Consider the following 22,901-nt stretch of genomic DNA (forward strand, 5'->3'; position numbering starts at 1 on the left):
TCATTATACCGAAGGTACATCCGCGTAGAAGAACTCAGTAGTGACAGGCTGTAGCACTGTTCTGTAACCCGATTAGTTACTTCCAGCACGTTTTGCTACGTCATAAGGTTATCAGTCCATGCGTCCAGTGTGCTGGGTCTCCCATTGACCGCTTCATGCCACTCCGAGATGAATTTCCAACCACACAGGAATGCCATTCCAATCCATCAGATAATGCATAGAATTATATTGGATGAATGTCAAAAGTCTATCATACCTGTCGTCGTGGCATGACAAACTCGGTCGAACTCCTGGCCTCTTGTTGGACAGTCTGTACACTTCAAGCAAAGAGCATGTATAAATAATGGATCGGGTTGTATTATTTGACTGAAGGTAATAGAGCGAGCCGAGGTTAATAAGTCGGGGTGAAATGACTTAAATACTCTTATTCTGCCATCAAACGGGGACCGCCCCGATCATCAGACATACCTGGGCGTAGCAAAAAGGTAGAGGAAAGAGGCAAGAACAGGCCAGGTATCAGATGTAGTAAGTGAAAAGACGTGGGACCAAAGCTTTCCAGATGTAGATGTATGCTCCTACAGCAAAGTAGACGCAACGGATGTTTTCGGAGGGATGCCTATTCTTCAACTGCCACATAGTAGTAAAATTCCAGATAGTTGGATCCGGAATAGTGCCCATGGTTGTAGAGTAGACAGAAACTGCATCATTTCGACACCAGGCAGCCATATGCATCCCCATACTTTTACTAGACATGCAGATAATATGCTTCTGTTTGATCCATGAAACCTATGATTTGGATTGGAACACTTTATACACAGCTATCATATCTTCCTCACTCAGGCCAGTCTCCTTTGCTTCCCCATATACTGACCCACACAACTCTGCGAATGGTGCACGAACATTCGCTTGCCTTGCGGCCTCGACAATGAGCTGTGTACTATTATAACAGTCCTTGACAGCCGCTTGCGGCGACCAATCTCCGTTGACAATCTTAGCGACCTTGATTTTCGAATACGCAGATGCCATCGGACCGGCGTTAAGAACCTGCCCAAACGATTCTAGGTTGAGACCTTGCGCCTGAGCGAGGCTGAAGGACTCCGCAAGTCCAGCCGTCATGCTGTTGAGGTAGAGATTCACGGCGTACTTTGTCTTGAGACCGAAGCCGATTGGCCCGCAATAAACAGCAGCAGCAGTAAGAGGCTCTATATAAGGCCGGATTCGATCGGCGACGGCCGGGTCTCCAGCCATGAGACCCACCAATCGGCCCTGCTCCGCCGGGATCTTGCTGCCGCTGACCGGCATCTCGATGAAGCTTCCTCCAGCTTCGTGAACCTGTTCTGCCACAAACTTGCTGACGTCCACAGTCACGGAGCTTGTGTTGATGAGGGTTTTGCCGCGGAGTGCCGCTTTGAAGTCGTTGTCCAGAATTGAAGTCAAGGCGGCTCCGTCAAATAGCATAGTGAAGAGGATATCGGACTGCTCGGCCACTTTTGATGGGCTCTCGCCGACCTTTGCACCCGCCTGCGTTAATGTTGGATATTTTGAAGAGCTCCTGTTCCAAACCGTGACTGGGAATTTGCGGGTGAGATTAAGGGCCATTGGCGTGCCCATCACACCCAATCCCAAGAAACCGACACGCATCTGGCAAAGTTTGGGGGCTCGAGTGCGAGCAATGAGACCTGGGCAGCCCGGAAGGAAATATGTAGTCGAGTATAGTGTCGATGCGGTAGGTGAGTAACTACTGTAACCAAGAGTGTTGGTGGGTGAAATACCAATGAGAGATTGAATGCCTCCGCTTCGGAAAATTGGATCTACCGGACTTTGATGGAGCCTCGCGCCTGTATTTCCAATACAGCCGAATAAGGGAAAAGTGAACGAGAAGTTATTTGTGACTATGACTAAACTTCGCCCTAAGGCGAGACAATGTAGTGTGTGCATATTAGATGGACGAGTTAAACTCAAGGAAGCGACATGCCACTAGACCCATTGAAACCATGTCAAAACCTCCCTACGCCTTACATGTAATTATGTGTCCCCACAGCGAAGGGCGCAAGAATTATCACCAATGTTGCAGACCAAACAAGAAGAGCGAAGCATTGATATTCTTGGATGTATATAATTAGTCATCATCCTGTGATATCAAGCTTTCTCGCTGGGCCGCCCTTCCTGAACAATGGTTAACAATATCGTAATCTTGTAATCGTTAATCACCTCCGCCTTAAAACCGAAGCCATCCTAGTCGGAGATCAGCCTAACTTTGGGTTTGGGCCATCGTCAAGAATACCCATTTCCCGCTTGAAATCCCGTAACCAGTCAGGGTTGTCGGCCGGCGTCTGGTTCCAAGGGTCATCACTAGTGCGGGTAGTTTTTGTCAGTACCTCAGTATTCACAAAATCTCAAAAAGGGGCTTTTCCCCACCCTAGGGTGCACATACTCTTCAAACGATATCCACCGGGCTTGATGTTGCAGCTCCGCATCGGTGGGAATACGCCTGTTTGGATTGCGCGGCGACGTGGTTATGGTCACAAACCGAGTCAGCTCCCTCACCAACTTCCGATAGCAGTTGTCTTCGTTGACGAAGAAGGTGGATGCAGAGTTTAAGTTTGCCTCTTTGGCCCCATCGTTCGACTCTGCGCTGCTGGTAGTTGCTATAGTCGGTTTTGTCGGATCAGGTGTGCTACCTGATGAGATATTTGCAGGCTGTGAATTGAGGTCGAAACCGGCCAAAGCCGCACCTGAGAAATGCTGGCTTCCGCCCCCGGAGGGCGGCCCGTTGGATGGTTCTGAGACTGGTAGACTAGCCCGCCGACGAAATGCAGTCAGCCAGTGAGTTGAGCTGTTGATGAGGCCCAACAAGAAGTTTAGGAAGGGTTCGGAGGGATTTGGCGAAGCAGCGTCTATCCTCTCCACTATATTGCATGCCTCCTGCTGAAGCTCCTCATCAGAAATCTGAGGCTCAATAAGTTTGGATATCTCCACGTAGCTCTGCAGCTGCTCTTCCAAGCCGCACGCCTCAAAAATGTTCGCTTTTCCGTTAATGCTGAGGTATGTGAACCTTGACTTGGAGTTGTCTTTCATTGGTCGAATGCGTGCTTGCTGTACGATTGACTCCGAGGACATAAGCAGGTCCCGTAGCCAAGACTGCGTTGACGTTGCTGGCCGCTTTGAAAATGACAATGAGTCGCACCCAAAGATCACACAGCAGCTCTCGTAAATGAGCTCTTCATTTGTCGGCATGCGGTCCTTCGTATTCTGATGCTCAGTGGAGAAATGGTCAAGCTCCAGCTTGATCAGCTCAAATGCATTTGGAGGCGTCTCTGGAACGCCTTGCTTCGTCGTGAAAGGCCAAGGAGAGTATCGTTCCATGTGAATCATATCTATTAGATAGGTTCTATTAGCATTATTGAGCAACCAGTGTGGAAATTAGGACTTACACGGCGCCATCGAATTTTCGACCATCTTGAGCACATTATCGTCAAACCCCCAATCGCCGTGCCAATCGGCCATGGTCTTGCCATCCTTGAAATGTTCGGCAAGATGGTCTATACGATCCACCCATGAGGTCATAGTCAACCCGCAGAAGCCGCATCGAGACCGTATCACCTCGCTTTCGTACTTCCAATCACCCATAGGCCACCTCAAGAACTTCGCGTCGTGTACCAACTTCAGGTGTTGCTGGAGGTGGTCTTTCCTATAGAATGTTCGATCCTCTGGTAAGCGATCTTTACACGCCAAATAATTGTGCTTCTCCAGATGCTCCTTATTCGGATTGGCCTCCCCACAGAAGACGCATACTGGCTGCGCGCTGCCGTCGGGAACCGTAGGACCTGTTGGCGCACACTCCCATCGCTCGAGAGATAGGTGGAGCGACTTTTCGTGGCGCTGCCAATTATGTTTGGTTTTGAATGTCTCGGTGCAAAAAGTACACTGATAGGTGTTGGCAGTCTGCCAGAGCGTGCTAGGGCCTTTGGCTTCTGGCCGCTTTGCCAGAGCTCTACGCCGCCTGCGTTTGACTGAGCCCTTTCCAATCGGATCAGGTAATCTCATAGATGTACGGGAGTTGTGTGAGTATGCTGAGTTGGCAGAGCTCCTGCTGGAATGAGAAGTACCCGCACTGCTCGCAGACGAGGCACCATAGAGAGATTTAGCCTGGATGCTGTCCGTCAAGGATCGATCGGCTGAATCCTCAGCATCAGAGGAGAACCCTGAAACAGCGTGCACAATAGCGGACACTGATGCAGGCTCGTGCTCGGGGGGCGACACTTGCCATCGCTGGAGAGGATTCAAGTGCTGAAAGGACTCAGGAAGACTGGAGCCTTGGGGTATGTTGATCGGCAATGTCTTTGCCGAGGTGACGGCTGGCGACGGAGGCCGTTTGGGTGGCACTCTGAATCGTGTTCGTCTGCGTGTGTTGGCAAGCCAGTTGGTGATTTGTTGTCTGCTAAGGCCCGTCTGACGCTGCAGCAACTCCATATCCTCCGTTGTGGGATAAGGGTGAAAGCTGTTGTTGGAGAGCCATGTTTTCAAGATGCGAAGGGACTTGGAAGAGAAACGGGTCCCGATCTTGGGCGGCGAAACGAGATCTGAGGGCTGAAGCACTTGCGTGTTGATACTCTCATCATTGTTAAACAGATGGTCCATCGGCTCGCCATCGCCCAGGGCTTCCGAGAACATGAACACTCCTGTCTCGTCGAATATACCGTTCATGTCTTGCTGCTCGACGAGATCGATGGATTGGGCGAGGGTGCCGACTTCGGTCGGTCCGGAGATAAATTCATCTTGGCAGAATGGGGCATAGTTGGAATCTCGAAGTGGTTCTATGGCACCCAAACCTTCCATTTCTTGGAAAGAACCATATTCGATTGAGCCAATGCCTAAACTGTTGTTGTGATATGGAGTGTTGGCGAAGTCGGAAGTAATTAGGTCCAATTCGCGTGCGGCGGTGTGGTCGTCAAAGCCAAGCGCGCTTATGCCATCGGTTGTGCATTCCCCCCTGTCCATTGCTGTGTGAGTTGTGTAAGTGCTTGGAGAAATGTACAGGTTGTCAGCATGGGAAAATAACATCTGTTAGTGTTGGTGCTACCGACCCGTAGATAGGATAAAGGTTTGCCCGATTGAATCGTCACAGTCAGTTTGTTGCGATGACGAAGAGTCATCTTCCACCGAGAGCCCCCACTTGTACCTTAGTTCCCGAACTCATTGCACCATGCGGGACATCATTGTACCGATTATGTTCACTCCTCAACAGCCCTGCGTCATGGCTAGCTACAGCATTAACAATGCCTTTCTACTCGTACTACAGATACGATATAAAACACGATTGATATATACGAGCCGCTATAAGTTATGATTATTATTTTACTTAAGTGAATACACAAGTAACTTGTCCACTTTACGTAAAAGAAATCTGTCAACCTCCACCTGATTAAGCTCTGTCCAGTGAAGTGGGGATCGAGAGCACAACAGAGAATACGTACAATGCTGTGTATCTATGCGGCTCAAAAGCCGGAGAATCACAGCTTTTGGCAGGAGACAAGACGGAAGATCGGAGCCGAGTCCGGCAGAGATTAGAGGGTGAGGTGCCGGACGAACTCCATCCTCACCGACCTCGGAACTTGACTCGGTGACCGAGAGGGTTCTCGTCGGAGCCGGCCGATGTCGGAGATGTGGGTGCAGCGAAATCCATAACCCATGCCACGCCGGCAGTGATTGTATCACCAAACCCCATTTCCCTCGCGTTGTGGAAAACTCGGGATATGCCCGAAGCCATGGCTCCAACCGGGGTAAACCCCCATCCGCGGGGAAAGAACACCCGGCCGAGCATGCCAACTTCTGATTCAGGTAACCAGAAGTTGCGGGGACAGCTAGGACACTTCGAGTGATGATCTTTGGTCCAGTCACCGACGTCGGAAAAGTAAGCCTGGACAAAATACCCTGAACATTTCCGCCGTGGTTGTGTGGATACAGAGCGCCATCGGCTGCCTTTGCCGAAAATCTCGGCCAACAGATAAATGAAACCGATGATGAAAATCTTGAACCTCCCATACTACTCATCCATTGTCATGGAGAGATCAAGTAAATCTTTTTCTCCCAACTCACCCCACATGCTTAGACAGAGGCATCAAGCCTTTTGTCCCACAACGCCAAGCTTTGAACATGCCTAAGGAACAGCCCGAGAAGTCAGAGCCGGTAGGTGGGGACAGCCCGGACTTGGCGTTGACTACTTCCAATGCGGAAAAGAATGTCGGCATTCTGCCCTCCGTCGACAACGGAACTCTCAGCCGACAGGATACAGAAGCTATCTATAACAAGTTCGCACCGGGCCGGAAGAGACTCGTAACCGCGGTCGTGGCTTGCGGTGGTGTTGCGTCTACAGTATCTTCGTTGCTGCTTCTGGCTGCCATACCTGAAATTGCAGCCGATTTAAACACAACGGGAAGCATCATCAACGTCAGCAATGCCATCTATATACTCTTTATGGGCATCAGCGCCCTCTTCTGGGGCCCGATAAGCCAAGTGTACGGTCGAAAATGGGTAGGTTAAGGTCCGATACTAGCACATCATGTCGTTTGAGTGTGCTGACTAGAATTTCCCTTACTTTAGCCATGCATCATCTCAGCCGCGACGTTTTTCGGATTCTGCATAGGGACTGCGTTGGCTCCTAACCTCGCGGCTTTCTTCATCTTCCGGTTATTGTCAGCCTTTTCTGGGACGGCGTACCTTGTTCTTGGGTCGAGCTGTATTAGCGACATCTACAAACCCACCGAGCGAGGAACCGCTCTTGCATGGTTTCTCAACGGCACGCTAATTGGACAGGCCTTTGGTCCCTTCATCGGCGGTGTGATAGTCACTTTTCATAGCTGGAGAACGCTCTTTTGGTTCCAGTCGGCAATAGCTGGTCTCACAACTGTTCTTGCTATCTTTTTCCTTCCGGAAACCAGCCACCGCATGCGGTCAGACGAGCTTGAAGGCCTCAGTACCAAGGCAAAAATTGCGCAGGTTTGGGACTGGGCAAACCCTTTTCGCGTACTTGCTCTATTACGAATCCCTAAGCTCCTTGTGGTGGTGCGTCCTCTCTGAGCAGTTCCCTTCAAAACTATCGGAAATACCATCTGACATCTTCAACAATAGGGAATCGCAACTGCCTCGCTTGTTTGGAACATGCAGGCTCTGCTAACTCCTATTCGATACGTCATCAATCCAAGATTTCATCTAACATCGCCCCTTCAATCTGGCCTGTTTTTTCTTGCGCCGGGATGCGGCTTCTTTTTCGGCACATACCTCGGAGGCCGCTGGGCAGATCGAACGGTCAAACGTTGGATCAACCGCAGGGGTAAACGTATACCCGAAGACCGCCTTCGAAGCTCCTTCGTAGCCATGGGTGTTGTAATTCCATGCTGCATCATCATTTACGGATGGGCTATCGAGAAAGAGAAAGGCGGCATTCCTCTCCCGGTGATCTGCATGTTCGTGCAAGGGTTTGCCCAGGTCATAGCTTTTCCTAGCCTTAACACGTATTGCCTTGACGTGATCAAAGGACGGAGCGCGGAAGTAATGGGTGCGTACTATAAACTCAAAAACTAAGTTCGACTGACTGACAAACCTGAACTACAGCGGGAAATTACTTCTTCCGCTACGCCGTAGCAGCAGTAGGCACTGCGGTGTGTTTGCCCGCGATACAAAGCATCGGAGTAGGTTGGTTCAGCACGATTACAGCTCTTTTTGTGTTTTTCGCTACAGTTGCTGTGTACTGCGTCGTTATGATTGCATCGAGAGATGATACCAAGGCACAGGATGAAGAAGTTTAGAAGAGAACAACATCCATAGTTTTATTGCATGGAACTGTCAGCTCGAGGGAGCAGCCGGAGGGATGCGCGTCATAAAATTGAGTTTGTGTTTGACCCCATACCGGTACCACCACAGGTAACAAAACGCTAGGGGACCATCTGTCCGAGTTCCCAGGCGTATATCTGTGCGTGCACGCTATGACGAGCGTCGAAGTGAGGCATGCTTGGTACTACCTAATGATTACATCTACATGGAGCTGTTCGGCGAAACCTCCGATAGAAACGCAATTGGCAAAACATACGGCAACCTTGGGGAAGCAGAAGGTTGTGATCGAAAAGAAGATGGTCCTACCCCCTTTAAACCGCTTCATCTTTCGCTACATATGTCACCACCAGCACAGACAACAGCATGGACCCAGCCTCATCCAACGTGGCAATCGATTTTGGATCAAGCTTTTGGTCCCCCAAGCCAAACAGAAGAGCGTTTCAATGACTCGATTAGGCAAACTTTAATGCGCACGTCAAAGCGGAATGAGCTAGCCGATGAGCACATGAGGTGAAACTTCCAGTATGAATATTCACGCAATCCGGTCATCCACTCCACAACCGCGCTTGCCAGCGTACCATTCTGCTGGGAACAAATCTACATTGCGAACGTCTGCATCACAAGTGGAGAAGGACACAACGGCTCATAGATTGAAGCGTTCGAACAGTATACTGGCCTGGTTGGCCACCTCGCCCTGAACAATGGCGCAGGTCAAGGGTGCGATTGGCGTCGCACTGTCGGACGCGGAGGCAATCGCCATTACATGCTTGGCGACGGCTGGCATGTACAACGCCCTCGAGATTTACGTCCTCATCTTTTCGACGTTTCGACGACGACGCGGCCGATATTTCTGGAGCATGCTGGTGGCGAATACCGGTATTCTACTCCATGCTTGCGGTGGCTTGGGCCGGTTTATGCAGCCGACGAAAACACCAATACCAGGGTCATTTGCTCATCTGGGCTGGTACTGCATGGTGACCGGCCAGTCCGTCGTGTTATGGTCGCGCCTCCACCTTGTGGTGTACAGCCGGATCACCATTCGCCTGGTACTAGCAATGATCCTGACGTCCTTTTTCCTTGTCCATATCCCTCAAACTGTACTATTTGTTGGCGTATGGGCTGGCAACGATCCGGCATGGAATGAACGCTTCAAAATATTCGAAAAAGTATCGTTAATGATTTTCACACTTCAGGAAACCATTATCACCGGAATATTCGTCAGGGCGGGGTTTCGGAACTTTAAGAGCCTTTTCGAGTTCAAGGCCAGAGACGCAAGGATCCTATTAAGCTACCTCGTCGCCATGTTTGTGCTTGTCTTTCTCCTAGACACCGCACTCGTCGTTCTCGAGTATATGGGCTACTACGTCTTCCAAACAACGAGCAAGCCAATCGTCTATAGCATGAAATTGAAAGTTGAGTTTGCGGTTTTGCAAAAACTTCTTAATTTCACGCGAATGAGGCATTGCGATTGCCACCGCCTCGAAGACCTGCCGAAGGGCAAAACAATGACGTATACGAACAACACAAATTTTTCACACAGCATGACTTGAGGATATGGGTCAGAGTTTCAAATGAAAATACTAAGACCAACAAGCGACGTGGTTCGGCTACTGCGGCGGAACAAACCTGGAAAAATCCGCTGCAAATATTAATGAACGGAAAAGTCTTGACGCAGAGGCAATGATGAGGTCCCAAATCAGAGTGCTATTGAATTAACAAATGGCAGGTTAGTATTCCAACTAAGAGTATCAGAAATCTTTACTCATACAGAGACGTAAAATCCAGAATGGTCTACATCAGTTCCTGCGCAAGGGGACAATTATCCGATGGCCACGTCTTCTTCATTCCTGGAGGCACAAGCTATAAGGCCGAGACCGTAAGGGTTCTCATGGCCAATATAGATGCTCTCCAAGTCATAGGCGCTTTAGTGGCAAGAAGTGGAACCACAGCAGGTAAGATGCAATCTTTCCAGAAAAGAAGCTGATAAGGAGGGCATTTAGGATTAAATTCTGACTCCCTTATGTAACAGGCACGTCAATGCACGCGGAAAAAACCCGAGACTCGAACAGATCCAACGAATAATTAGGGGGGGCAGCTTAACGACGGCTTCTTGACTCCCACATAAAGAGATAATTACAAGGATTGATGAAACCTAAAATTTGATGGACGGGTATATCTATCCAAGTCTTTTAGCGTTACAACTCATATCTGAACTCTTTGTTCTCAAGATCCGTCAGGTCCCAAAACTCGTGGTTTTCCTCCACCTTGTATGCATCTCCAAGCGCGGCCTTCTCCGCATCGCGCTTCTTATTCCTCCTGTCCAACACCCAACGCATCAAGAATAAGTCGACAGTCACTAAGAAGTAGATGATGCAAATCGAGACCTTGGCGGGTAGATATCTTGGCGCATCGCGGGCTTGGAAAGTTTGAGGGGAGATGATGTTACCGATGGTGTAAGCAATAGTTCCGATGCAGGCGACGGTGACCTTCTTGGTCGAACCGGCAACATTGGTACTCTGGAGACCCAAAATCGTTGTCCACCCAATTGGTATGCCTCCTGTAGTGTAGTATCCGATTAGGGCTGGAACCTTCGAGGTTGTAGCCATGAGGATGGCTCCAACAATGGCTGGAATATGGCCAGCAATGCACCAGTACAGCCTCTGCCTCGTCTTCATTGCTAGCCATGTAAGACCAACCAACGCAACAATCTCGTAAGCGCCAAGAGGGGTGACGAGAAGCAGCGACTCCTCGCTTGTGTAACCCATGCCCTTGACGAGGATGTTTCCGAAACTGGTAGCGATAGAGTTGGGAATGTTGGCCGCAAAGATCCAGAAAGCGTACAGCCATGTCATCGTGTCAAGCAATGCCTCTTTGACGTGCTTCCACTTGAATTGCTGCGAACCAATCCCCTGCTCATTGTCCCTGATGCGCTCCAAGTGTGTGGCCTTCTCTTCCTGTGAGAGGAACTTAGCCGAGGCGGGCGAGTCCGGCATGATGAAAAAGAACGCGATGCCGACAACTGTGGTAAGGAGGCCAAGGAACAAGAAGATGACCTGCCATCCGCGTAGCGCAGCATTCGGATCCCTTCCGACGTGGACTGCGACGCCGTAGGCGAAGAAGCCGCCAAACATCTGAGCTGCACCGCATACAGAAAACCAGATGCCAACGCGAAATGCTTGCTCTTGCTTGGTGTACCATTGTGAGGTGAATAGAACCCAGGCGGGAACGACGGCCGCTTCAAAAACACCAAGGAGGAACCGGCAGACGAGAAGGCCAGCATAATTTTTGCAAGCCGCGAGGCAGGCCAAAACGACGCCCCACAGCGTGATATTGACAGATGTGTACTTGGCCAAGGGGAACATCTGGATGAGGCGGATGGTTGGGAACTCAAATGCGAGTTGGCCAAAGAAGAAAATGGACGCAACCCAGTTAAACTGGTTCCCATGAAGGCCCGTGGACTGCTGAATGCCGGTGACACTGGCGTAGGAGATTGCTGTCTTATCGATGTATTGCAAGAAATATACAATGCAGATCAGAGGCATGATATGGGTGTCAATGCGGCGCTTTAGCCTCCTGTTGAGCTCAGGGTCGACAGTGCGGCCCAGTGGCCCGGTCTCGTTGAGGAGCTCAAGAGCAGCATCAGCACCGGCCTTGGGTTGGTTCTTCGGAGCATGCTCAGGTACCGTCGTCTCGGTAGGGGCGGCGGCGGAGGTGATTGAAGCCGGGCGTTTGTCCGAGTCGGAGATGGGCTCGGTTGATGGGAGTCCCACCGACCCCTTGCTAGTGTCGTCGGACATCGGATCACTGATGTTTATGATTGAACTCGACGGGTCAATGGTTCATACTGAGAGAGCGTCCAGGATTTAAATAGTTAAAGTGCTTGCAGACGCAGAGTGACGGGGCTATGACTGCAGTCCATGGGGAAAGGTTCGCGTTCTTATCATTCGCATATGCAGCATCATGGTCTAGTCGTTCGAGCACACCATCAATAATGTGTACAAAGCCATGGCTGGGCAAATCCATACGCAAGGTGTAAATCTCAAAACTTTTTTATTGACAGCATCCACAGCCTTCCTATAAGAGACGACATCTCCACCAGAGCCAACGTATCAGAGGGAAATCTGACGATTCTCGTCCTGCAGTGAAGCACGTCATCTTCTAATCGATGGTGCAAAGCTGCAACTGGTGACTTTGAGCTTCTCAGCCCCACACCCTCGGTCTGCTACCGACATAGTTCGGCAAAAGTACCGGTTCACTGCCAATCAGATTCACGAACCACCGTTTGGGAGGGCTCGAATGCCAAAAGCCGACGAAAAAATTGGGAACGGGACTCGGTAAATTGAGTGTGAGTGAGTCAGTTGGGATTCTGGAATTCTTAATTGCCCAATGAATGCTTTCGGCCCTGTCTTGAGATTTTCGTACATTTTCGTACATTTTCGGGTTTAGAGGGGCCTGGATTAAGCTTACACGAACATGAACACCCTTCTAACCTTCTATCCTCCTGGAGAAGCGGGTACCATCGGTCTAGCACATGATCTAGTGTAGACTCTTCGCATCTATGGGCCTCAGATGTGGACCCTTTCTCCTTACGCGCGGATGGATATCCGAGACCAGATTCCCGAACTGCCTGAATGCACTATACTAATCCCTTGTTGCAAGCTTCCAATCCTCTGGAGTCTTTCTCAATCCTTAAGCACTGAGACGTGTTGAATGCTTCTTGGGTGAACATTGCCCATCCGCCCATCCCAATATCTCTATCCATGTCATTTTCATTTCTAGAGATCTAACAACGTCGTTTTTGTTGTTCAAGTTTTACGCATCTTGACGAGTGTCGGGCCAAGACCACGCGGAATCTTTGGTTTGCAATGCGTTAAAGAAATTTACCATACTATCATGTGCGCAAAGGAGATGTTCCCCACACGCTTGTGATGATTATTTTCCTCGCACAATGCAAGATCTGGATCCGCTGGTGGCTTGGCGCCGGAAACGACATGAATCGTGCCGAGAAATTGGGCTTTTTAGATTACTAGAAGCTCTTCAAATGATTGTTTTGACCGAGGTAGAGACTACCTTGTGATGAAGTAATGATGCTCTTCTGTATCATACGACGCTTCTTAGCAGTCACTAAGCCAGTTATCCCCACCAGCATATCTCCAGCTCAGCTTCAGTTGAGTGCTGGACCTCTGCGCTACTAGGTTTCACCCTGAGATGGCCGCGATAAAGAGAAACATAGACGTCGATATAGTCAAGAACTATGATAGGTTGATCAAGTCATGAGTGATTGGAGCATAGTTTAGAGATGTCAGCCTCTCCAAGCACATCAAGGTAGGGGCGTTCAGCGAAATAGCCAACCCAGGTAAGAGCCAAGTCGACATGATTTCTAAGAAGCTTTGAATACGAGGCTGAGCAAACAAACAAAAAGTCTGGCGATCAGGTTTTAGCACACTTGAAAGTCGGATTGTCGGGGCCAAAGAGATCTAGCTTTTTCAAGGCCCAGAGTCTTAGGTTAGGCCAGCGGACCTACATCATCACTTTTTCGGCGTCTAGTAGCGAATAGAGGTAGAAATTGAACTACAGGATGCATTTACCAAATTCAGGTGCGGCAGATTGTCAATTGACGGCATGGGAAACATGGTGGACGTGTGCCGCTGCAGAGACGACTCAGAAACAGGGTCTCATAATTTCTCAACACTGCGTTAAACAATTGCATCAGCACTGTACCTTATTGTGAACTTCATTATCTAGTCATACGGGGGCAAAAATCAATGCTTTACCTGTATCAGACATAACGCTTGTCAACCAGTACTAAAATCAGATAACTGAAGCGATTTCGTGGCGTTTTTACCCCGTAATAAATGGGCTTGGCTCATGCAACTAGCTCCGTAGCTACAGTTCGTAGATCTTAGAACAATAAAAGAAGTTGGCAGCAGATGTCGCAAAGTTGTTGAGGGATCGAACAGTGTTTATAGTTCTGGTTATCGGTGTCAATATGGCGAATTGAATGTGTGCATTGTGGTGTTCATGCAAAAATCAACGATACTAGTTCCGAATAGTTTGAGTCTCGAAGCCGCTGCTACTAGTACAAAGCTTCCATTGTTTTCTTTGACATGCAGGCTTGGCATGCTAGCCTGCGCCCTTGAATGACATGACTTTGACATCTCCCCGCAGCGCTAGGACTAATAAATTGACAGCCCCACGAAAGGTTGTTGGATGAGCCGAAAGCTTGGCTTACTACCTAGAACTATCACGGGAGTTCCATTTCTTGAAAATTCAAATTAAACGACCCAACACCAAATCGCTGCAAGCTCACACCTCGGAAACAAGACCAGCCCCGCGTCGTCGAATTGTCCAATATGAAACTGCACAATGGCTCCAAGCCCATCACAATTCGGAATCATCGCCCAGGCGACATGGGCTTCATTACTTCCCGACACGGCGTGATATATTCCAGGGAACATGGATACAGCGAGGTTTTTGAGGCAATGGTTGGCAATCTGACGGCCGACTTTCTCCTCAATTACGAGCCCGCAGTAGAACGCTGCTGGGTCGCGGAGAGCGATGACCAATTCCTCGGCTGTATCATGCTAGTCAAAGACCGAACCGTCCCGGGCAGGGCCAAGCTAAGATGCTTCCTTGTTGAGGAGGCCGCGCGAGGTTCGGGCCTTGGGACGGAACTGATCAGGCTCTGCCTCGAGTTTGCACGGGAGGCTGGGTACGAACGCATCGGGTTGGCAACGGACAGCCACCTAAGCTCTGCTCGACGCTTATACAGCAGGTTTGGGTTTGAGATTTCAGAGACCAAGGAACACCAAGACTGGGGAGAGAGACGAACGGGCGAAATCTGGGAGATGAAGTTACGGTAGCTCCGCATTGTGACGATCAAGCGGGCTTGAGGCAATGAACAATAGCTATCAAATGAAACACAACTTGAAAGGGAATGATGGTTTTTCCCTTTGACATCAGATCAAAGAGAAAAAGAACAACCATCTTCCAAGTCTTGATTGCTTACGACTCATAGGTTGCTTTTTGCAGGATGGCGCATCTTCTCTATTGGGTGCGTCTTATCTATTGCTGCATTATGAGTATCTGCACTCTGTTGTGTGAGTCAATCGACTTCTTTGTACTTGTACATGTTTCTGAGCAAAAGAAGTTGTTGGTCGCAAACCTGTTCGTGAATACAGCTTTCATCTGGCAAGGGCTTGTGCAGATGGGAGACAGTATAACGAGATATACCACCTGCCTTTGGTTTAACATTCAACATTGGAGATGTAATTTTGCTCTTAGTTTCAAGACAACAACTCACTCATGCAGACGTCATGTTGAGGCTTTCTGCTCACCTCGTATCTTTTTATAGTGTATGGAGTCGCTCAGCACTAAGCACACAAGTGTATCCGACCCTTTCTGGATCATTTTCCGAGGTAATCCAAGTGAAGTTCCAAGTATTACGTGCTTATTTATGAGGACTGTCTCCAGGAACTGTGTTGGAGGCCTAAGGCGGAAATCCCCAGGTGAGAGTTCTGCATTATCACGTCACGTGTTTGGAAGGTAGCAACAGGTTCTTCTTGCCTCTATCACAGCGGAAAGACCTTCAAGCGAGGCGCTAGCACTAGTTCGCTTCTGTTAGCTGGTTGTCCACTTTTCTCTTCTTCAACACATCCATCACACCTCTCTTCCCGAGTCAACCAACCTCATCTAACAACCTCGTCAAAACAAACCCAACTCTTGAGCTGAATTCATCCAACAAGTAATCCAGCGCCAGGTACTGGCGTGGGTTTGATGCATTCTTTCTTCACAGACACATCAACGTCGCATTATTCTGATCTCGTCCCGGCATTCATCAGATACACAATGGCGAGAAATTGCCATTCACGCTGTCCGTCTCGCGGTCCTTTCATCCTTTTGATCCTCATGATCCTCCTCCAGATTCCATCTGTTCTTTCTGGAGCTATCCATCTTAAAGAACTATCGCCCCGCGCAGCGTTTGTCTCCCTTGTCGCCGAGCAACAACTTGAGCAGATGGTAGCATCTATCGCGCAGCTGGAACAGCGGTTCAACGACAAATACCATTACGACTGGGTCTTCTTCAGCCATGAGGAGCTCAGCGAAGAGTTCAAAGAGGTCACATCCAATGCCACCGCCGCGACCGTCACCTACAACCTGATTCCCCAACAACACTGGTCGATCCCAAGCTCTCTTGATCACGGTCGTTTCGAAGCTGGGTTGGCGCGCACCTAGGGAGTGGACGCCGACAAAGCACTGATTCGCACCGCCCATCACAAGCGGCGCTGGTCTGCTGGTCTCTTTGCACGGGAGAAGCGACTCCAGGCCTACGACTGGTTCTGGATGGTGGAGCCGGGTGTAAGTTGAATCCGGCATAATACCTCTGTGTTGGTTGGGCTGACATGACTGCTGTCCAGACACAATTCACGTGCGACATCACATTCGACGTTTTCCGCCTGATGCGAGACCGTGGAATCGCCTATGGAGTCAACGAGGTATCCTTCGAGGACGACGCAAATTCCAAGATGCTGTGGCAGAGTACAAGGATGTTTATGGACAAGCATCCTGAGCTGGTCCAACCCCGAGCCGACATCACTTGGATCTTGGGTGGCGGCGGCAATCTGAGGAATCCCAGCACGCCTACCACGGCCTCAGCAGATTATAACGACGCTCCAGATGATTTCGATGGTCTAAGCGGCGAATTGCAGAGCGAAGAATGCCAAGAGAGCAGGCCAGAGACTGAGGGCGGTGTACCTCCCAGCGTTCCTCCTGATGCTGATCCTCGGCAGTGCGAGCCAAACACAGTTGCCGACGCATTTACTACTCGGCTTGCCGCCACCTACGACCAGTGCAATATAAACACGCCCATCGAGATTGGCAGCCTCAACCACTTCCGCGGACCAGAGCACAGCTCCTACTTCGACTATCTTGACAACTCCGGCGACTTCTACTTCAGCACGGTCAGCAATGTGCCTGTCCATTCCCTGAGCGCAAGCATGTTTCTACCCCGAGACAAGTTCTGGCTGCTGGGCAATATTGTCTGCGAGATGCACGGCCTGCACAATTGCCCCCCGATGCCACGTCCGACCTCCGGCTTCGAGGCTCTAGATAGCTCAATATTTCTCGCTGACATTATTGGCAGTTCCCAGTTTGGCCCGAGCGAAAAAGGATGTCTGGTGTTCTTCCACCGCTTCTGGACAAGCATGGCCTCGGACATTGCTCGCCAGAACGGAATACCGTCAGCCCAGACCGGCCATACCGCCCTCGACGATCGTAACTTCAAGATCTACAAGCCTGAACGGTACCCAGTTGGTGTGGAGGAAGGCTGGTACTCGATGAAAGACGGCTGGCGCTCGTGGCTTTCCGACAGAGTCACTTGGTTCGCGTCGCTCTTGGGATGGTAAGCGTGCCCTGGGCTGATGAGAAGAAGATTACTTTAACGGGGAGGACTTTTGAGACTGGAATTTGTTTGCTTCGCTGTACTATTTGACCTAAAGAGCTTCTTTTTAAACACGATAGCCATCCACTAAGATTGACCGGTGGATCAATCATTGCAGGGTCTTCTTAAGAGGATGTTGCCAAGGTGGTGTGCTACTTGATGTGCATGTTCCTTTGCTTTTTGGCAATTACGTACAGACTCTGAGAAGCGACACTTTGTTCCCACAAGTGGTGAATCAGTTGATGTAGAGTAGGCTAAGCCCTGAGCCGCCAGGTTTTGGGAGGTTCTCGGAAAGAGGTCTAGAGATGACTTTTTCATCTGCCCCACGGGCGAGGTATCGACGTGTCGCGGTAGAGACCTTCTTCTGAAAGACAATGCTTGCGGATAGGAGTTACCTGCAACGCTTCATCTGCCCCAGCACCAAGGATTGCACTTAAAGCCTGTCTGCCAAATGTAAGTTGGTTTTGGCATAGCTAGTTGTAATGAGACCTAAGGCTTACAATGTGACATCCAGACCAACACTTGCAAAAAGTGGATGCGGAGAGGCCGCCGGCCTTGACTTGCAGTGCCCAGAGTCTCTGCCTCTCGTGTTGGTTCTACCACGGCACGTTAGCCGAACACAGAGCACCATCACCGTGTCCGCTAAGCAAAGGAATGGTCCATATTTGCACTTGCCCCGCTCGGTTCATCCTGCCCGGGCGCTATCAGCCTCACCACTATACCCGAAATGGCAATCCCGGGAGGTGTTGTGGGTTGTCTTTTGCAATCGCGCGGAGGCTACGGTAGGCCTGGGAGAGAGAAAAAACAGACTGTGCTCGGGGGGATTCATTTTGTGGATATATTTGAGATATTTAGGCAGCAAGGACCGTTCTTCATTTCATGGAAATCAGTAGAGATGAGGGTTTTGGTCCTTTTTGACCGACCACCAGGCGAAAATGGGCCAAGAGATCCAAGCGGCAAAGTCGCGTTCGCCAACCACAAGTTTGGCGCATTGGTACTCTTGCATTTTCTGACATCTTTCAATGTCCCGTAATTACCTTTTAGGCATATATTAAGCTCCCCCACCCCTCCTACGCAGACTTGCCTCTTGTCTTTCATCTCTCGCCTTCCCCACAACGCAAGGCTTGCTCAGCTATCGAAGCATCCCACAAACGAAATGACGGACTTGCAACAAGAATCAACGCCGGGCTCTACTCTCTCCCAGGAGTCAGTGCCTACTGGCTTGCTGATGAGCCTCTTATCCACCTCCATTGTGGCCTGGCTCATCATCGGGGCCTTGGCGTACGGCGACGAGGCTTTCACCTCGCCCGACGTCATGCCCTTCTTCACTCTCATTCTCTCCATGGTGATGGTCGCCTGCCTGGTCGTCTTCGCCGCCATATTCCAAGACACGAGGCCCAGCCGAGGCGGCGTCTACTACACGGCCGCCATCACGGGATTCGGCGCTAGCACGGTGTACTCGGTCACCTCCGCCGGCTGGGGCAACGTCCACCGCCGCATCTTCTGGTCGTACGGCGGCATCTTTGGCGGGGTGCTCGTCGAGGCTCTGACTGGGGGCTACACGCTTTTCGCCCGCCGGCTGGAATCCTCCCTGTCCGATGGGCAGCGGGAGACTCGGGCGGTGTCTAGTACGGAAAAACACCAATAGATGTCGGGCGGTATTGAGTTGGAATGAATCCAGGCATCCGGGCCGACTCGGTACTACGAGTCCGTCACTTGGGTTCTCGCGATCAATTTCACCGCCATTAGTGGAGTTTGATGCGCTTAAAGCAACCATTTGAGGTGGAACAGCGGCGAGAGTGCGTCCCACCCAAGGCCGTTCTTGGAATAGAAAGCATCCTGAAGGGATCACAGTGAAAGCTAGGGACCAGAGTAGGAGGCGCTTCATGTCGGCTTGGTCAAATGGTGAACCCTATCATTTTACGGTGGACTGCCATTCTTCAAGATGACGAGTTGAACAGACTTGGCGATAAACTCAAACGAGGGAGAATTTTTGAATCTTGGATCCCCGAGTCCATGCTAGCGGAGCAGATTTCAATTCATGCCATCCTTTGCGAAGGAACCCCCCACGATGCAACATCTCTCAAGCCACTCCGCCTCGGTCGACAGCAATTCCCACCCCGTGCGGGCAAAAGCAAAGCCCATTCCCATCCTCAGATATCCCCGTAGAACAAAGCCGCAAGCTTCTCGCTCTCCCGGGCGCAGGTATCAAGGCCGACCTTGCCGAGCTGCTCCATGCTCAGCTGGCGGCACTCGACCCGCTTCACCATCATCTTCTCGTCCAGGTCGAACACAATGACCTCGCGCAGCTTGAGCACGTCGCCGTGGGATACCATGGGCCAGCCGACGAAAGGCGCCTCCTCCAGGTCCTCCGGGTCCTCCGCCTTCCCGTCCTCCCTCTTGCCGCCGAGCCACTTGTAGAAGGTCTCGGTGAAGCAGGTGATGCGGCCGCGGTCGGCCACGACGAGGAACGGGACCATCTCGATGCTGGTCTGCCTGTGGAGGGCGGCGAAGTGGTCTTCAATCTCGGCGCGGCCCTTGAGAATTTCGCCGTCGAGGGTGGTGTCGAGGCCGAGGACCATCGTGATGTCCTCGGTGTACCAGGCGCTGATCTGGTCGTAGTCCTCGAAGACGTGGAGTCGAATGAGATGATCGCGGGCCTTCTGCTCGAGGGGGCGCCGGAAAGCGAGGTCCTTGGCCTCGCCTGAGAGCTCAGCTAGCGTGCGGTTCACGTGCTCCATGGCAGGGTGGGATCTGTAACTGAGTCAGCCTGCTTCCATCACCAGGGGCTTGAATGAGAGAAAATAAAATAAAGCGTTTGCATACATTCCAAGTTTGTCTTTAGTTGCCAATGGGTTCTCTCAAGCGTCGGTCATCTCAAAGGCGAACAAGCAAGTGTGGTGAGTAGGCGTGTTTGAGTTGCACGTTTGGGAGAAGTTTTGGGTGAGGTGAGGGTGAAAAGCTGAACGAAGCCTCTGATGAGATCTCAGTGAGAAGGAGCCTTGGACCCGCGTAATCGTGCAGCAAAACCTGGCCGTGCTACTGCCAGCTCTCTCATTGCCGTGGCGACCTCATCATGAGAGGTTTTGCCAGCCAGGTTGGCTGAGCAGTCAAAAATAGGCAGGCACACAAAGATGGGAACAAAAAGTATGGGCGAAAATTCAATATTGCTAAGGAAATGTTTCTAAGAAATGAATCATACACCCTGAGCATTGGACCGATTTTTTTTCTCTTCCAAATTATGTCGCAGCAGTGAGGCATGGTGGTGATGGAAAAGCCTGCCGGCATTCGGGGCCCGCGTATTCGGAAGGAGCCCCATTAAATGCTCTCCCAGCCGTGATCGGCATCGGCGGGGGACAACCCCGCCCGGAATAGGCTTACGACGAGTTTACCGAGAGAGGCAAAGCCAGGGACAAAGCAGATGGCCTACCCCACTTCCTTTGGACAATAGAGTTCACACCAGCAGACAAACAAAGCAGTCTTCCAGGCTGTGGCTTGATTCGGGTGTTATGACGTTTCTCAGGGGCGGCGCTCGATCCCCTCGTCGATTAACCTCTAGAGCTTCTCACGGACCGGGCACCGGCAGAGTTTCAACCATCTCCCAACTACATCTCAATTGAACACGATGCCGAGTCATATTTCCAAGCAGTGGTATAAGGATGACTACCTCATCTCGACTGACCGGTCGCTCCTCGACCTGAATGCCATCAATGACGCCTTCGACTCGGAGTTGCTATGGTGGACGAAGCGGGTGTCGGACGATGCCCTGCGCAGGATGATTGACCACTCGCTGTGCCTCGGCGTCTACAGGCTACCACAGTCTACCGCCGACCTTGCAGGTGCGCCATCCGATCCCTCTCGCTGTTCAATTTTAACCCTGGCCAAGGCAAGAAGGGCCCGGAGCTCGTTGGCCTCGCGCGAATCGTCACCGACTACACCACCATAGGGTATCTGGCGGACATTTACGTGCTGCCGTCACACCAAGGGAAAGGTCTGGCCCCGTGGTTGATGCAGTGTTTGAACGAGATCTTGGACGAGTGGCCGGACCTGAGGCGCTTCCTGCTCTTGACTTCGTCGCCGCAGGCAAGCAAGTTGTACGAGCAGACGTTGGGGACGTTTGAGTGGGGCATGTCCAACGCGGGGAAGCTGTATTTACTCGAGAAGCGAGGGCCTGCGATGCCGGAAGGCCCTTCAGATGACGAGGATGATGACTGAGGTCTCAATGTTGGGCGCGGAGCGGCTTCGGTGTCAAATAGCATCTTAGACCTTGACAGATGTCTTGCCGTACGCGCCGCCGGCGGCTTTTCTCAGCTCGATGGCGCGCTTGTATGGCGGTGCGGTCGGCGGCTGGACGGGATCCAGGGAGACGTGGTCCTCGGGGAGTTGATAAGATGCATCCGAGTCAAACGCGGAAAGGTCTCCGCACGCAATAAAGGGCGCGATCCACCTGATGTGCTTCTCATGGTCCGTTGTCTCGTCCGTCTCATCGTATGCCTCCACCTCGACGACCTGGCCATCACCTCTTGTGGCGGACGCAGTGGGCGGAGTGTCCCACTTGCCGGTGAGAGGGTTCTGCATCAACGCATCAGCAACAGCGGGGAGCTGGCCCCTCCTTTCCTCAACCATCTGAGGGAGCTCGTGGCCGACACCCAGCGGGTTCTCCAAGCTGGCTTGGAAGCCGGCCGGGGGCTGGAAGTTGATGCAGACGATGAAAGCCTCGACACTGCTTGCTCGAGAAGATCTCGGCTTCGCAACGATGACGGTCTCGAAAAATATCTTGAGCTGCGCGTAGAGAAGGTCCACATTGCGGCCACGGAAGATCTTGGCAACGAACTTGCCGCCGGGCTTCAGGACACAGAGAGCCAGGTTCAGGGCGGCGAAGAGAAGCTGGGACTGGACGTAGATGTCGAGGTCGTGCAGGCCGGTAACATCGGGGGCACCGTCGCTAATGACCAAGTCGACGCGGTGGCTGGCCTGCTTGCTCTTGGAGTTGGCGTCGTAGTCGGGGTCGAGGGCCTTGAGGAGCAACGGCACGGTGGCGGGATGCGTGATGTCGGCACGCAGAGTGATGATGCCTGGCAAAGGGCTGATGGGCTGCAGGTCGATAGACACAATCTTGACGTCCTTGCGGGGTTGGGGCTCCTCCTCTTGGGCCTCGGCCTGGGGCTTGTCCTCGGATGCGCCAGATTCAGGGGTGGCGGGGAAGACGCCGAGCATCTCCTGGCGGAACTTGGCCTCCCGATCCTGCCATGCCGAGCGACCGAACTTCTCTCCCTTGATGAGGACACGAGACAGCACTTGCGACCAACTGCCAGGGGCAGCGCACAGGTCAACGACCCGCGTCACGTTGGCAAACAGGTCAAACTCTGCGTGGAATCAGCAACCCGGAAAGGAGAGGATGGCGGGGTAAAGTGAGTCACCTTCGTCCAGCTGCAGCAGCTTGAAGGCGCTGCGTGCACGCCAGCCCTGCTCCTTGGCGAGGCGGTAGTAGGCATCGCGCTTGTCCTTGGAAGATTTGCCCATTTTTGCGATGGAGGGGTCGACGGCTGATATGAGATGGTGGGGGAGGCGATGGGTGTTCAGCGAGTTTTTGGAGGGGTTCGGTCTCGCGCCAAAGAAAATTTGCTGC

General features: G+C 51.5%; 10 protein-coding genes across 10 annotated transcripts; 5 read left to right on the forward strand and 5 right to left on the reverse strand.

The window, feature by feature from the left end:
• Positions 1 to 786: 786 nt before the first annotated feature.
• Positions 787 to 1,641, reverse strand: EsH8_II_001515 (NAD binding domain of 6-phosphogluconate dehydrogenase-domain-containing protein; the record flags this gene model as incomplete). The annotated part of the gene is made up of 1 exon (XM_083264813.1): positions 787 to 1,641. The coding sequence occupies one exon, from the start codon at positions 1,639 to 1,641 to the stop codon at positions 787 to 789; it is 855 nt and encodes a 284-aa protein (XP_083122135.1).
• Positions 1,642 to 2,246: 605 nt separating this feature from the next.
• Positions 2,247 to 5,001, reverse strand: EsH8_II_001516 (uncharacterized protein; the record flags this gene model as incomplete). The annotated part of the gene is made up of 3 exons (XM_083264814.1): positions 2,247 to 2,352; positions 2,435 to 3,377; positions 3,435 to 5,001. The coding sequence occupies 3 exons, from the start codon at positions 4,999 to 5,001 to the stop codon at positions 2,247 to 2,249; spliced, it is 2,616 nt and encodes an 871-aa protein (XP_083122136.1).
• Positions 5,002 to 6,156: 1,155 nt separating this feature from the next.
• On the forward strand, positions 6,157 to 7,808 carry EsH8_II_001517 (major facilitator superfamily domain-containing protein; the record flags this gene model as incomplete). Its single annotated transcript, XM_083264815.1, has 4 exons — positions 6,157 to 6,534; positions 6,604 to 7,065; positions 7,132 to 7,558; positions 7,615 to 7,808. 4 exons carry the CDS (start codon positions 6,157 to 6,159, stop codon positions 7,806 to 7,808), a joined length of 1,461 nt encoding a protein of 486 aa, XP_083122137.1.
• A 726-nt stretch (positions 7,809 to 8,534) lies between these two features.
• EsH8_II_001518 (uncharacterized protein) lies at positions 8,535 to 9,383 on the forward strand (the record flags this gene model as incomplete). Its single annotated transcript, XM_083264816.1, has 1 exon — positions 8,535 to 9,383. One exon carries the CDS (start codon positions 8,535 to 8,537, stop codon positions 9,381 to 9,383), a length of 849 nt encoding a protein of 282 aa, XP_083122138.1.
• A 645-nt stretch (positions 9,384 to 10,028) lies between these two features.
• Positions 10,029 to 11,630, reverse strand: EsH8_II_001519 (major facilitator superfamily domain-containing protein; the record flags this gene model as incomplete). Its single annotated transcript, XM_083264817.1, has 1 exon — positions 10,029 to 11,630. One exon carries the CDS (start codon positions 11,628 to 11,630, stop codon positions 10,029 to 10,031), a length of 1,602 nt encoding a protein of 533 aa, XP_083122139.1.
• Positions 11,631 to 15,681: 4,051 nt separating this feature from the next.
• Positions 15,682 to 17,237, forward strand: EsH8_II_001520 (nucleotide-diphospho-sugar transferase; the record flags this gene model as incomplete). The annotated part of the gene is made up of 3 exons (XM_083264818.1): positions 15,682 to 15,978; positions 16,069 to 16,191; positions 16,251 to 17,237. The coding sequence occupies 3 exons, from the start codon at positions 15,682 to 15,684 to the stop codon at positions 17,235 to 17,237; spliced, it is 1,407 nt and encodes a 468-aa protein (XP_083122140.1).
• A 1,191-nt stretch (positions 17,238 to 18,428) lies between these two features.
• Positions 18,429 to 18,920, forward strand: EsH8_II_001521 (uncharacterized protein; the record flags this gene model as incomplete). Its single annotated transcript, XM_083264819.1, has 1 exon — positions 18,429 to 18,920. One exon carries the CDS (start codon positions 18,429 to 18,431, stop codon positions 18,918 to 18,920), a length of 492 nt encoding a protein of 163 aa, XP_083122141.1.
• Positions 18,921 to 19,425: 505 nt separating this feature from the next.
• Positions 19,426 to 20,013, reverse strand: EsH8_II_001522 (uncharacterized protein; the record flags this gene model as incomplete). Its single annotated transcript, XM_083264820.1, has 1 exon — positions 19,426 to 20,013. One exon carries the CDS (start codon positions 20,011 to 20,013, stop codon positions 19,426 to 19,428), a length of 588 nt encoding a protein of 195 aa, XP_083122142.1.
• An 884-nt stretch (positions 20,014 to 20,897) lies between these two features.
• EsH8_II_001523 (uncharacterized protein) lies at positions 20,898 to 21,487 on the forward strand (the record flags this gene model as incomplete). The annotated part of the gene is made up of 2 exons (XM_083264821.1): positions 20,898 to 21,111; positions 21,159 to 21,487. 2 exons carry the CDS (start codon positions 20,898 to 20,900, stop codon positions 21,485 to 21,487), a joined length of 543 nt encoding a protein of 180 aa, XP_083122143.1.
• Positions 21,488 to 21,532: 45 nt separating this feature from the next.
• On the reverse strand, positions 21,533 to 22,795 carry EsH8_II_001524 (uncharacterized protein; the record flags this gene model as incomplete). The annotated part of the gene is made up of 2 exons (XM_083264822.1): positions 21,533 to 22,638; positions 22,693 to 22,795. The coding sequence occupies 2 exons, from the start codon at positions 22,793 to 22,795 to the stop codon at positions 21,533 to 21,535; spliced, it is 1,209 nt and encodes a 402-aa protein (XP_083122144.1).
• Between the last annotated feature and the right edge of the window lie 106 nt (positions 22,796 to 22,901).

This window comes from Colletotrichum jinshuiense, chromosome 2 (assembly GCF_051148585.1).
Source record: "Colletotrichum jinshuiense chromosome 2, complete sequence".
Lineage (NCBI taxonomy): Eukaryota > Fungi > Ascomycota > Sordariomycetes > Glomerellales > Glomerellaceae > Colletotrichum > Colletotrichum jinshuiense.